The sequence below is a fragment of the Zerene cesonia genome, chromosome 27, assembly GCF_012273895.1.
Source record: "Zerene cesonia ecotype Mississippi chromosome 27, Zerene_cesonia_1.1, whole genome shotgun sequence".
Taxonomy (NCBI): Eukaryota; Metazoa; Arthropoda; class Insecta; order Lepidoptera; family Pieridae; genus Zerene; species Zerene cesonia.
Genome location: NC_052128.1, coordinates 3,588,274 through 3,602,803, shown reverse-complemented (window position 1 = coordinate 3,602,803; position 14,530 = coordinate 3,588,274). Strand labels below are relative to the sequence as shown.

General features: G+C 34.7%; 1 protein-coding gene across 1 annotated transcript; it reads left to right on the top strand.

The window, feature by feature from the left end:
* The first annotated feature begins 357 nt into the window (after positions 1-357).
* On the top strand, positions 358-13,784 carry LOC119837273 (paired box protein Pax-6-like). The gene is made up of 6 exons (XM_038362788.1): positions 358-379; positions 1,321-1,473; positions 2,361-2,443; positions 7,679-7,854; positions 9,240-9,400; positions 12,561-13,784. Exons 1-6 carry the CDS (start codon positions 358-360, stop codon positions 12,647-12,649), a joined length of 684 nt encoding a protein of 227 aa, XP_038218716.1. The 3' UTR covers positions 12,650-13,784.
* Positions 13,785-14,530: the final 746 nt, after the last annotated feature.

The window sequence follows — 14,530 nt, the reverse complement described above, 5'->3', positions numbered from 1 at the left end:
AAGGAATACAATAGGTATTATTTTATTTATAGGCACAGATGTTATTGGGTATCTTAAGTGGTATATCGTAGGTACTTCATGTAAAAAAACTTTATCATTTGAAATATATCAATAAGTATAGTTACCTACGTATTTTTTCCAAACTGTAATAAGGTAGACACTGCGTGTATTGAAGGTATGGATTTATATCAGATTTAAAATGCTTTAAATTTGTCATTACAATATTATTTATGCCGGCACGTTCCAAACACGTAGCAGCAGAAAATCTGTCAAAAATCTTTAATTTATAAATGCATTATACTCGCGTAAAATCAATCTTAAGAAACTATTTATTGAGGTGTTCAATAATTATCCATAATGACACTAGTTGCAGCAAGACGTAATAATCTTTGATTGTGGCTATTAATAAAATTATCAATTACAAGCGTAGGAATAAAATTGTTTGCCGTATACAATGCCGCCAGCCTCCCAACAGAATAGTGACAGATTGCATAACTGGCCCACTATTCACTGTATCCACCAGCCCATACAACCATTACTCGGGAATCGAACTTGAGTACTCACCATAAAGCAAATTAATCAATTAGCCAAGGGCATGTCGACATTAGGAGCAAACGTTTAATTTTGTGTATCACCCTTGTAAATGCCTGACTGGTTTAACTTGAGCTGTACATAGCATGTGTTTTCACATTGTCAGGGGTCAGGATGACTGGTCGCTATTTTTCTTTGGGGGTAGCGTAGCGCTGACGCATTTGTTTGATGGCAGTACCCAGTATGTTGATAGTTCATGATGAAGTACTCTTTACATTTGTTAGTATGAACGTTTTGGATTGTCATGATAAGGGTGATGTAATTTTGCAATCTATCTCTGTAGTCAGTATCTCCATTTCATCAATCTAGTCATTATATGAATAAACATAAAAACAACGAAAGTTGTTTCGAGTACCAACTCTTATGCTATGGAATTTTTAACGTATTACAACAAAATATAAGGTATTACTGCGTAACTACGATATTTTTATATATATTTTTTTATTCTAATGAGATGGTTTCGATGACAATATTTTGTCCAATTAGAATATCTAATACAACTGATTAACTTTGTCCTAATTCTAAAACACATGCGCAAAAAATAGCAACGTACCTTTCCCGAAATATTAACCTTAGACATAAAAATTGATTTTCATTATAACCTCTACTTGGTTTCCATCATAACAATAAAATTATACAGCTTATCTGTCAGTTTCCAATAAGTTTCCTAACACAGTCCATTCATTTTCCCATTATCAAAAACCCGCCATTAAACATCTGATATTTTAGCAGATACCCTCCAATCGGAAGCTGGTTCTGACGGGAACAGTGAGCACGCATCCTCGGGAGACGAAGACTCGCAGATGCGGCTCAGGCTCAAGAGAAAGCTGCAGAGGAACCGCACCTCCTTCACCAATGACCAGATAGATAGCCTTGAAAAAGGTAAAGGTATATTATACGAGCGGTAAAGAGATTAGTTGTGGTAGAAAGGCTCACTGGGAGGTAGATAGACCTATTTATGCCTGTTAATCGAATTAAAGTTTACATGATATATTATTTGGATTTGAATGACTCTTTGGAAATGGATGGAGTGTGGGTGTTACAATCCAATCCTGATGTCCTGGGTTATGCTTTTAATAAACAATAGGACAAAACGAGGCCTTCCAGAAGGGATATTTCAAATGATATAAAAAGATTCAAGCACTTAACAAGTTAAAATAATTTATAATGAATAAACATTAGCTCGATACTATAAATTAAACGGTAAATGAAAAAATCATATTATGATTTATGCAAGTGAGCCGCGAACACCCCACAAAACTAATAATTACCACTTGTAAAACCCAGTTGAGGACATCAAACACTCAAGACACCCCAGAGACCTCATAAACCTATTTGGGAATGTCCCTCTATTTATTATTTGCAATAACTGTTATTAGCAAATAAATATTTTTTTCCCGTTGTTTGCTCTGCTCTCGGCCCGTGGCATTCTGCCCAATTATCGACTCGCGATAATACTGGCTTCTGTTTGTCTCTCATATCATTATTGCTTTTCTTATTTCTTTTATGACACTTTGTATTGATGAGTTTTGTTAATGTTTACGATGTTAGGTGGACTCTAATTTTACGTTATTAGATTATAAAAACTTGTTAGACTTATTCTATTTTATTTTTGTTCTTCTATACTCATTCTCTTCCAAATGGATCAACCGTATTTAAACAACTATGAGAATTTAAATGGAAGAACATCGATGCAGTTGGAATGCAAACAGACTTATTCGAAATTCAAATGTGTTCTATTCGAAATTTAATTTTGCCGCTTTCCACAGAGTTCGAGCGCACGCACTACCCCGACGTGTTCGCGCGGGAACGACTGGCCGAAAAGATTGGATTGCCTGAGGCACGTATCCAGGTAAAATAAACTCCAGTTTACGCCGCGGTAAGGTGGCTCTATGTTGTCTATGCCCCGCTAACAAAAGAGGAGTCAAATGGCCGCGCGTCAAGCGGTCAGTGTACTTTGTTGTACTAACTTCAACTAACTAACTTTAATCATTCATACTTACTGTATAGTGTATTTGTTTTGAACGTCTCGTAGGAACTAAGAATTGAAATACTAATGTTTAAACGCTGAATTGCAGTCTTATTTTATCTACTCACTCACACACTCACACATTTTGAAAGTAGCTTTATCGTGTTGTATCAGTTAAAAATATTCGACTTTCATACGTCTACATTTATATAACATATGAAATACTCTACATCTTAATCAAACATTAAAAGTGTGTGAATAAACTCGAATTGTATTAATTACGGCGGGTCTAAATTTTGCATAAAAAATCAAAGCTCGTTAATTCACAGCTCGAATTAAATGTTTGGGGTGCTTTATTAAAAACGGACCATGGATGCGTTCATAAGGGCATGTTTACACTGCCTGTTTACATAGGCTCGAGCCGCATGTAGATGCGTCTTTAGCAAACAGACTAAAAAAACAAGGGCTATATTATAAGCTCGACGTGGTGTGTAAATATATATCGATATGTAATACATAGCTAAATCAAACAGTTGGCTATTGGGGGATATTGTAAACATGTTTTTAATGTTTGGATATTTCTCCTTATACGTGTTTATCGTGGGTTATTTAACATTTCAAATTTGCGTATTTGATAACAATTAATATAATTAAAATTTGTAGAACGACAATAATAATTTTATAATTATTCATATTAGCATGGAAATAGAAATATCATTTATGAGTTGTCGATAACTATGAACTTATGTACACATTACGTCTCTTTTAATAATTTATGTCATATAATAAATACATTCTACAGTTACGAAATGAAATGGTTTATGAGTTCTTACAGTAAAATTCAACTTATTTCACTTGAAAATGCGCAATATACTCGTACCCGGTTATCAAATATTACGAACTAAACAGATTTCGACTTGCGTTAAAAATAGCTTACAAAACAAATTAGTTTTGAAAAGCCTCCTCTCATTAATTCATCCAGCTAAAACTGAAGCATTTTATAAATATAAAATGAATACTTAAATTAAAAAAAGCATGAAATATCGTCACTAAAACGCACGAGCTTCATTCAAGCATGTAAAACACTCGTGTGCCATTTAGCCAACACCGCATTAGTGTTGCCAACAGTTTAAAAGATCGTTTATCACTGAACTTGCCAACTTTTAAAACGCTTTAATGCAATATTTGCTACAAGCTTTTAACGATTTTAGCGCTAACGTGCACGAAATTGAATTAAACCGCCATTTCAAAATTATTGGTGACGTTTTTTCGTTCGTTCATTCGTTCATTTATCTTCATTGATTTTTGTTTATGCTTTTAGGGATAATTTTAGTTCAAAAATTTATCCGTTATAACTTTGACGTATGATCTGTATTTAAAGCGTAAGTACATTGTTAGGTTATTAAATTTACTGTTGATCGCATTTATAATGTATATTATGAAATAATATGTAATAAATCAAGCAAAGCCTATCCAAGTACGTGAAAATACCAAATATAAACATATTTAAAACAGAAATTATAAATATACATGACTATTTAATTCATCAATGTAATAATTTACGTGAAATAAAATACAGGGGCTATATAAATGGTATTTGTTTCTTTTATACGCTTTGGGAGTAAAATAAAAATCTCGGCATTGTCGTCAGCGGTGCAAGTAAGCTCTTACATTAACCTCCGTCGTCACTTGCTATTTAACATTCGCAGTGCACGGTCACCGAGTAAGCACGGCTCTAGAAAAGACTTTACAAGCTCAGTCCTCTATTGCAATATTAACTGAACATTTAAGGTAATGTAGGTTAGCACATGCTTACATCAATTTAAGGTGAGGTTTTCGTTAAAAATGTGGGTTAAGTTTTTATGTGAGCATTATTGTTCTTTTGCTGTGGCATATTTGACTTTAATTGAATGAATGAATGAATAATATTACACTGAATGTAATGGGTAAGTTTACATAAATAGTTGACTATAATTCATATTAATAAGCATTTAATACATACATAAAAGGTATTCAGTTTTTACCAACTCTACGAGGATTCCGATATTCTTTATAATCGTTTTAGAAAATCGTTTAAAAACCAGCCCTAAATGGAAATTGTTGGCCGGAGGTGTTTTGCATATTTCAAGCTAGATTAAACTTTAGCATTTAGATACAAAGTTCAATTTCCATAACACTGAGGCTTGCAAGGAGCAGATCGTAGCGTTTCGACACCACGTGTCGGCGGGGTTCAAGGCTTTGTTGAAACGGTTCCGTAGGACAAGCACCACATTAAGTCAGAAAAAATTCAAAGAATAATAGAAGAACGTGTAGGATGGCTAAAATCAATAAAAATAAACACATTTAGTAATACAGGCTTCAAATAATTGCGTACATATAGAGACTTAGAGGCTAATAGGGGTTAATTTATTTATAAGTAGTAGATAATGAATATGTAGTCAGTTCCGGCATTTAACATGAAATTCGTTTAATGGAATGGTATAAAAATACTAAAAAGTCCCTTAAAAGTATTATAAATAATCACAAAATGAGCCACACCTAATCCACTCTAACATCATCTAAACCAATTCGATTATCCTCCATTCACTGCAAAATAGCAAATAGTCATCCCTCATGCCTCCAACATACCTACATCGATTATAAATTCAAATATTGTACGGAATGTTCAAAATAATATTCACCCTACGAGGGGTTGTATCGATCCCACTGCCTATAGGAAACGCGGGGTGGTAAGTTCCTGTAAAGAGGGGAGTGTTTTGAAAAATTGGCACCCACACAGCCTTTACTGAAAAACACCGAAAATACAACCTTATTCCTTTAACATATGACTCGAAATCGAAGCTAAGAATAACAGGCTTGATAGATTTTTGCGTCTCTGTTCTGTATAGCGCTATAAATGGATTCTATATTGGATTGGCGATTCTGGTCATGTTATTTATCTACTACGGTATTGCTGTTTTAAAACATACAACGTATAATTGTTGTTACGGAAATTCACGTAAAAATTCAGTATGTATCAAGTAATAGAAACAATATTAAACTCGATAAGTACATATGTTTGTTATTCGTTCGGAAAATGACCAAAATGCTATGTAGCATAAAGATGATTTAGAACGAACGCCTCATTCTGACGCATTAATTCAGAACGAATCTATTAAAACGGTAACGTAATAAAATAACATCGTGGATTGTTGTGGCCTGCCGGGAATATAACAGAATTATGGCAAATTTCATTTAGCAAACCCAGCTAACATTATTTCGTCCCAACTATGAGGGTAACAATTTATAAAGGCCAACGAAATGACAGAGGCGGCAAACAAGCTGTCAACGCTGTCACGTAGTAATGTCTATGGATAGAAAAAACGAGAGATGTCATAATATTTCACCGTTTATAAGGGTAGTGCACAATATACGACGTGATGTAATTTAGTTGCCGTTTCTAATATTCTTAAAAGGAAATTGACATAATGTTATTATGCCCACAGTGCAATGGTTAAAAGTTGCATGTGATTCTTTAGAACATAATGTTATGTATGAGATTGTCTTTATACGAGAGATAAGATATTGTTACATTTTAACACTTCTTTATTTCGTCCACGCTAAAATACTACTTTTAGAACAATAATTAATATATTATCTTTTAGATAAATTTAGATCTTTTCTCTGTTAGGATTGATTGTTCACGTCTGAACATCGCTTGTTTATTTAAATGTGTGAGAACGATGAAGCGATAAAGTTTGGATACATTCGATATTGAAACCTAATAGAAGACATCGTGTAAATCGGATATTTTTCATACATTATGATATTATTATCTGAATCATACTGTTCCAATAATTACATACAATACATATTTTATCATGAATTACTCTTATGTGTAAGTACATCTACACATGGCAAAGAATAGATAACGTAAAATATTACAAAAATATCCAACAATACCTATATAAAGCAATATCTCCGGCAATAATAAAAAACTAAATGTGAGTGCCCGCCCTTTCCCGTTCTGGTTAAAAGACCCTTCTTTTGCGAAACTTTTCCGAGGGACGAAATAAAATATTGCCGGCTACTCGCGATTTCGTCGAAGGCTCTGGCAATAATATTATGACATATTACCTCCTGGCCCCTCCGACCTCTTTGTACGTAAGCTTTTGCGTATAAATTTCCCTTTTTCTTTTACCAGTGGAAATAAAGAAACGCAAAGGATACGGGGCAGTATATCGGTCGTAAACTTCTTTTCGTTATGATGTAACAAGCATTAGTTTTATACCATAATATTTTACGTGTCTTCGTATAAATAATTTAGCCAACTTAATTAAATAGTAAATACGATTAAAATGTGCGATCAATTATTAAAATTACTCTCTTAGTCAAATGTTTACTACGTAATTGGATGTACGATATTACAATGTAACAGATAAAGTTGTAAGCTCACAGTTGGCATCCCAACATTGACAAAAGCGCGGGAGCTGGGGCGCCATATTGCTACGCCATGACTGTCGGAAGTACAGCGCACGTGAGCGCTACTTCCGGGAGGCTCGTTCCGTTTCACGCAGTTTATATCACAATATTGTGGCAACGAAACTTAATATTTAATTTAAGATAACGTAATTTATTTAGGGCTTTCTGAAAACAAGTTACGATATTAATAGGTATGTTCTGATGGAACTAAACAAAATTACTAAAGTTTATGGTACCGGAGCTTCTATCCGTGCATAGACAACGTAGACAAAGAGTCACTGAATACAATTGTGCGTAAATTGTTTCATCTACAAATTTCTGACAAACATTTACACAAGCGTAAATCTGTATTCCTTAACATGCGAATACTCAATTAAATGTTTGCTAATGTTCTGGCTAAACAGAATTTCTTATTGACTATTCGGCTGTTGCGTTCCTTTGAACGCCATTATAACATCAATAACTAATGAGTAAGATTTTGCCTCCTTGTACGTATGCTCCCCGAGCTTGTCATTCATACATATTTGTCTTTTTGTCATACGTATTGAGAGTAACGTACTGTCCTCTATACATTTTCGAACCGATATTTATCTATTTACTATCTATAAACTTTCGGCTGTGTCGAAAAACCAGAGAGTAACGCATCTTCCCCTACAGGTGTGGTTCTCGAATCGGCGCGCGAAATGGCGACGCGAGGAAAAGCTCCGCAGCCAGCGGCGAGATGCGCCCGCGTCGCCGCCCGCGCCGCCCGCGCGGCTCCCGCTTAATGGTGGCTTCAACTCTATGTATAGTCCGATACCGCAGCCAATTGCTACCATGAGCGATACTTATAGGTGAGTGGTGTTTGAAGTGCTGTTCGGTTGTTACAGTGCCTTTGTTATAGATAAAGAATGTTACAGTGCCTTTGTTTCAAAGGTTGTTGGAGTGCCTTTGTAATAGATAAAAAATTGTTATAGAGTTAGTTATTAATAACTTCTACATTATTTGCATTGTCTATGATACTAGATATTAGACCTAGATGTAATGTATTTGGTTAAGTATGGGCAAAATTTAGTTTTTTGATGTGTAGTTGATAAGTAAAGATAGCATATTTTGTGTTGTATAAACGTTTATTGAGTGTCGTGAATGAATGATAACATGATTTAAATTGTTTCGCATAATATACGTGCTTTTAGAAATATCTAACAAGAAACTATTGAAAGCAAAAGATTATATATAGGTATTCACTCACTCCATTGAACACGTTATAAAATAAATGAGAGAATTTCGTTCCGGGAATCATAAAAATATGCATAAAACAGTATTTACCAATAGTAATTATATTCAACAGTAATCAAATATACAACGAACGCACGTATTATTCATCTTGAAATAACTTGAACGCACAAGCTCGCGCCATCTTCTATCGAATGGCGGAACTAATGTGATAGCGCGAGAAATCGGGCGGTAAAGGTCGCAACTCCTTGCTTTTCCCGCCACTGCACCGAGACGTTCCGATTGCGAAGTTCAGCGCCGAAGGTCGGCCGAGTTTCCACTTGAATTGATTTTTAATAGTGAACCTACGGGTTTTAGCGTTTGTCGGAGCAAATTAACTTAGTGAGACGAGAAGTTCCCACTTTAGCTCAGTCTACGGAATAAATTGATTACCTATGCTCTTTTTTGTGAAGCGACTTTTCTCGAGCTTTCCTGTCTTCATTATTGCTTTTATAAGGGTATGCAAACGCCATCACTTCAAAGTTATTTGTGTTATTCACGTGAATTATGTAATTATAATCCTTCCTTAAAGAAGAAAGCAGTAGAGATATTATTTCGTTACGGGCTTATGATAACGATCTTATAATTAGGTCTTAGAATCAAGCTACGAATACCATATACTCACTATTTATTAATCTGGGATAGTTCGTTAACTAAACGTTTGGCGATATGTTAAAACATGTATAAACTCCTTAACTCTTAATATAAAATCGTTATCGCTTCTAGATATTTTTTTCGGCCATGTACCCATGTTTTCGGGCTATTTATTTCTAAATTATTGTAGTCCTTCAATTAGAATCATCCTTTTGTATTTTAATTCGAACGTCTTAAAACACCACCCATTCAAATATTCATTCATTCTTCAACTTATTCCATAATCATAATCCTCCCCATTCATAATCATTCACCGTTCACCATTCACTAACCGCATCCGCTACGGTATTGACAGTGCGCTTTCCGACAGTTCGATGTCGGGCGGTCTCTCGTCATCGTGCCTGCAGCAGCGGGACAGCGGCTACCCGTACATGTTTGGCGATGTGCTGGGCAGCGGGGGCTACTCCAGAGCACCGGCAGCGCACCAGCAGCATGCGGCGTACTCACAACCACAGGCCGCTGCTAGCACGGGTGAGTTTGTGTGATTTTGTAAACAGTTTTTTCGTAGCTTTTGTTTAAAATTTATTGTATGTTCTCTCTGTATTTCTCTCTTCTTTGTATGTAATAAAGTATTAAATAAATGAGTTAATAAATAAAATCGTCGCCCGTCTACTTGACACTTTTTGACGTATATTCATATATTTGTCATTATAACTGTTGAAGAGAACATAATATATCAGGAAGCTGCGAACCGAATCTTACTACTTATATTAGCGACAAGCAGTATAAAAAGTACTGTACACTTATATCTATTCATATGTTTTATAATAGCTGTGTACCTACGAAATTAATGCAAGCATATTTACATTTTTTTTGTATGCTTTAGAAAATCAATGCTCTAATCGCTTTTCGCTCATTTGAAATGAACTTGCACATTTATTAGAGCGAAATATTTTGTTTTTACATAACATTGATAAATGAATGCAAAATAAGAAAAAGTGTATTTCTGTTCGCAAATACGGACTTAGGAAAGGCGCAATTTAATGCTGATTCCATAACAGGTATTGATACTAGGTATTGCAAATAGAAAAGATTATTAAAAGAACATGATCGCTTTGAAGCACCTACAAATTTTTAATGATTGACGAATTGCACGTTATTTGTAATAGGTACCAACCGAAATTGAAGTGTGAAAAATAATTTACACTTTTCTGATAATACTTAAAGCTGTAGATTTCTTAAACAATGCCTGCTTTCTTGCAATTTCCAATAATAGAAAATGTTCAATCATGAAATTTTCACGTCTGTTACTAAATCGGCGAAATCAGGCCCTGAAAAATATTTACCAACTACGTAATAAAATGTAAAAAACGCTGAGTCAAGAGCTGGGGGCGTCTGGCTCACAAGACCGCGACATGACGGGGAAACAAAAAATAAAAGGGAAAAAGAGGAAAAAATGGAAGTTCGAGCCCCAATTGGATTTGCCGTTGTCTGTTCCTTACAAATGGCTTTTAAATTGATTTTGAATATTGAACGCTTTTGTTAAAAAACTGTATGAATGAACTGGATTGTAACGTTTTCGCAAGAAAATGGAATGGTTTTAAATGCTTTAGAGTATAATTCTATTTGATTATAGATCGAATTGTAACATATTTACCTATCAAATATTCATAGAAGTACATTGGCGTAAGAGTAGTAGGTACTATAGTACAGTAGGAGCGACGTATAATTTAGAAAATTATATTCAACATAAAGCAATTTGAACGTAACATAAATGTAACAGATTTCGTAATAACGAGCGCGAACCTTTGCCATTGTTTTAAAAAGCCATAACTTTTCTATTCGATATTATATATCATGGAGCGGACATTTTTACCCGTAGGTGGCGGAAAACGCTATGAATTATTGTTGTTGGCGCGTTTCATTGTTCCCTTGCAGAGTTTTCAACGTCAACCGCGAACAAAAGAGTTTTTCACAATTCAAAATGCACGCTCGCGTTTCATTTACTCTTTTGCACTCTTTCCACCGGACCATTTCCAGCTTCGTGCTTTATTAAATAACGAAATTGTTTTTGTTGTCTTTGGCTTGCATACTTTCGCGCAACCTATTGACGTTGTATTATCATGTGGAGTATTTCTTGGATGAAGTTGTTAGTTGTTTTTGTCTGTTTCATAAAATTCAAATACATAGTCCTTACAAAAGTATAATAAAATGATCTGCATAATTTGAAATCAAATGACTTAAAATTTTGAAAAGTTTTTTAACCAAATGATGTAAAACTGAAAACGTAAATATTAAACATTTTGACTGAAGTGATGATACATGATGATACATAATTGAAGACATTCTTTATGTTGCTAATACATATTATATATAACCTACATACTTTTTGTTATTTTTTAATACATTTCCATTCCTAATATACAGTTTGTACCTCCTTCTATAGAAAAGCTATGATTTACAATACAATTATGTACTCCCTTGTTTGCAATTAGCGCGCATGCAATCGTTAGAATATTTTCAAGATCAATAAGCCAACACTATAAGAATGATAATTTGTTTTCATAAAGCGACGGCTATATCACAAACCATTGAACAAACGAGTCTCCTAGGAGTTAACGGGTGATGATATCGTGTAATGAATGTAAGCGTCACCCCTTTGGACCTTATCACTATCGAACACGCGCCGGGAAAATATTACCACTCGTAAATATGTTATACAACATAACATGCAGTATTAAACTGTTCTGGCGTGGCTGTGAAGTGACATTTGTTATTTTATAAATACAAAATATACGAAGCCTACATTAATTTGAGGTTGGTGAAGAAACATTTAATCTATCTTCTATATATATAAAATTCTCGTGTCACAGTTTTCGTTGCCATACTCCTCCGAAACGGCTTGACCGATTCCTCTGAAATTTGGTAAGCATATTGGGTAGGTCTGAGAATCGGCCAACATCTATTTTTTATCCCGATATTCCTACGGGATACGGACTTACGCGGGTGAAACCGCGGGGCGCAGCTAGTTTAATGTAAATTTCTTATTTCATCATACTCAACAATTAATTTCTAAGTTTGATGAAATAAGAACGCCGGAATTTACTCCTTTATTACGTATATGATGCATAGAAATCATAATAAACGAGTATATAGAGAGTATATATACAGATGAGACGTCAATCAAATTCCATACATAATCTAATACGAAACCTATTAACATCATGCATCAGTATCAGCCGGCCATATGTCTAATAGGATTCCAATTGCATTCCGTCTATTACACAATCGTGTTATCTCCACGTTTCGATATGGCGAGCCAGTCATAAAGCTAGGTGTCTATGCTTGTAAACCGCCCTTTGATTGGTCAATACGTGCGCCGTGTAAAAGCTTTTCGTACCTAGTGTTCGTTTTTATATATCTTATGATAGGCCAGTACGTATGTGTTACTGAAGTTAATAATATAAACTTGATTTTGTTTCACCTCCTACTTCTTGATAGTGTGAAAAACATTAAAGGATATATTTAATTCGTACTAATTAATGAAAAATATAAAAGTGAAGCTATTTTAACAAGTTACCATATCAGTAACCAGTTAAAGAATCTAAAACGCGAGTTTAAACGTTCGCATGCGCCTTTTTGTACAATTTTCTAATAGACTGCATCTCTAATCTGGAATCTCTATCGGTAGGTGTGATATCGGCGGGCGTCAGCGTGCCTGTGCAAATTCCATCGCAAGGGCCGGACCTCGCGTCGAATTACTGGGGACGGCTTCAGTGATCTCAGCTATTCGGGTTCCCGCATCGACTGCTCTCGATGCCCGAGAACCCGAGCAACGTGCCCGAGTCGCCATCTAGCGGCGACATTGCGCACAACTACGCCGACTCCCATCTGTCCATGAACGCTCTCAACATGACGGCCGGACACGATTCCGTGTTGGCGGGAGACATTCAAGAGAACAATAACTCGGTGTCGTAAATATTTCGTATCGCAATATTTGGGATTGATTTTATCAGTGTTTATATGGTGCAAGATGATATGTATATTCGTTTATATATAAGAAACTGATGATGTTCAAACTTAGCATGTAAGTTATAGCGATCATGCACGATGAATTATGTTAATTCTTCGACACACAGTAGACACATCTTAATTTATTTATTCTTGCGCTGGTATGTTGAGGATTTCGAACGTTTTTCATTGTGAATGATCGATAAAGGTAAGGACAAAAGAATGCGAATTGTAAATATAGCTAAACGCCATCTATTGTTGAGTAGAAGAAGTTTCCTTAGCGACGGTACTGTGTTCACGATTCAAATGAAGAAAATGTAAATGATTTGGGCCAACATTTGTAATAATCGAGTGTTATGCCCCCTTTGCGAGCACAACCCTTCTATTTCTTTGATGTATGCAGTAGGGGTGCGAAATATTAATGCTATAGAGAAAAACGTGGCAATAAGCTTCGTTACAGCGATTTGTTTCACAACCCTCGGAGACAACAAATTGACATGAACTAAGCATGTTTGTATTATTGTATAATAGTTACATTAATAGATGTTGTAATGTGTTGAGTCACAATTAAAATAGCACATTTCGAAACGAATTAATTTATGTTATTTATTATTATTAAGAAGATCAACATTGCTGTGATTATAAATATGTAGGTACCTATCAAATAAGTTTTATTTACTGACTTTCGGCTAGTTTGGGAACACGTTAAATTCAAAGGAAAAGTCTACAAAAATATAAGAATCTCGTTGTAATAGTAATGTTGGTACAGCACAAGTCATTATCTACATATTATAAGAAAATGTAAATGGTTAATATATTTTCATTAAACTACGCAATACGGATGTGTTATAGATACGTTTAACTGTACTTACTTGAATATGTGTAAAATAAATTATTACTCGATTATAAGGGCATATAGATTGAGGAGATTACAGTGAAATTTATTAATAAATATGGCATTAACCACTTGTTTTGTTTTCTTGTCAATAACCCTCTGCCATACAGCTCTGAAGTGTATCTAATATGGTAACAATACATTTTATAACGATGGAATATCGGGCTGTTCCATTCACTATAAAATAAACCTTACATACTAACATTAGCGTCTAAAATAGTTCTCCCTTGCGAGAAACGATTTGTGTTAACTATATTTGGGCGGTGCGTATTAATTTTGCGTGTTGGCTCTTTATAATCCCAATAGCATTTTATATAGGGACCCACAACTGCATTCCCCTATTTTACGCAAGGGTCGCACAATGGGATGGGATTAAATGTTCTGTATTGTAGGCATTAAACTTATCTCGAATTTGTTGGGGCGTTTGGCTTCTCGCATACAGCGTGTGGTTTAAAATATAAAAAATTCAAAATTCAAAACTGTTATAAACACTTATAGACGTCCCTTTAGTGGTGACTAGAGGCTGTTATTTAGTGAAGAGCATTGATAGTCATACTACATCTATTGCATAAACTTGGAATATCATCTCAATTCGTAGGAGTAACAAAATTTAATTATCATTTATGCACATATTAAAATAAAAAATAAATCTTTAGACATAGATAGTGCTTTATTTCATTGACAAAAAAATACAAAACTTGCAACTTATAAATTAAACAAAACAACCTATATATACAGCGACGGAATTCTATCAA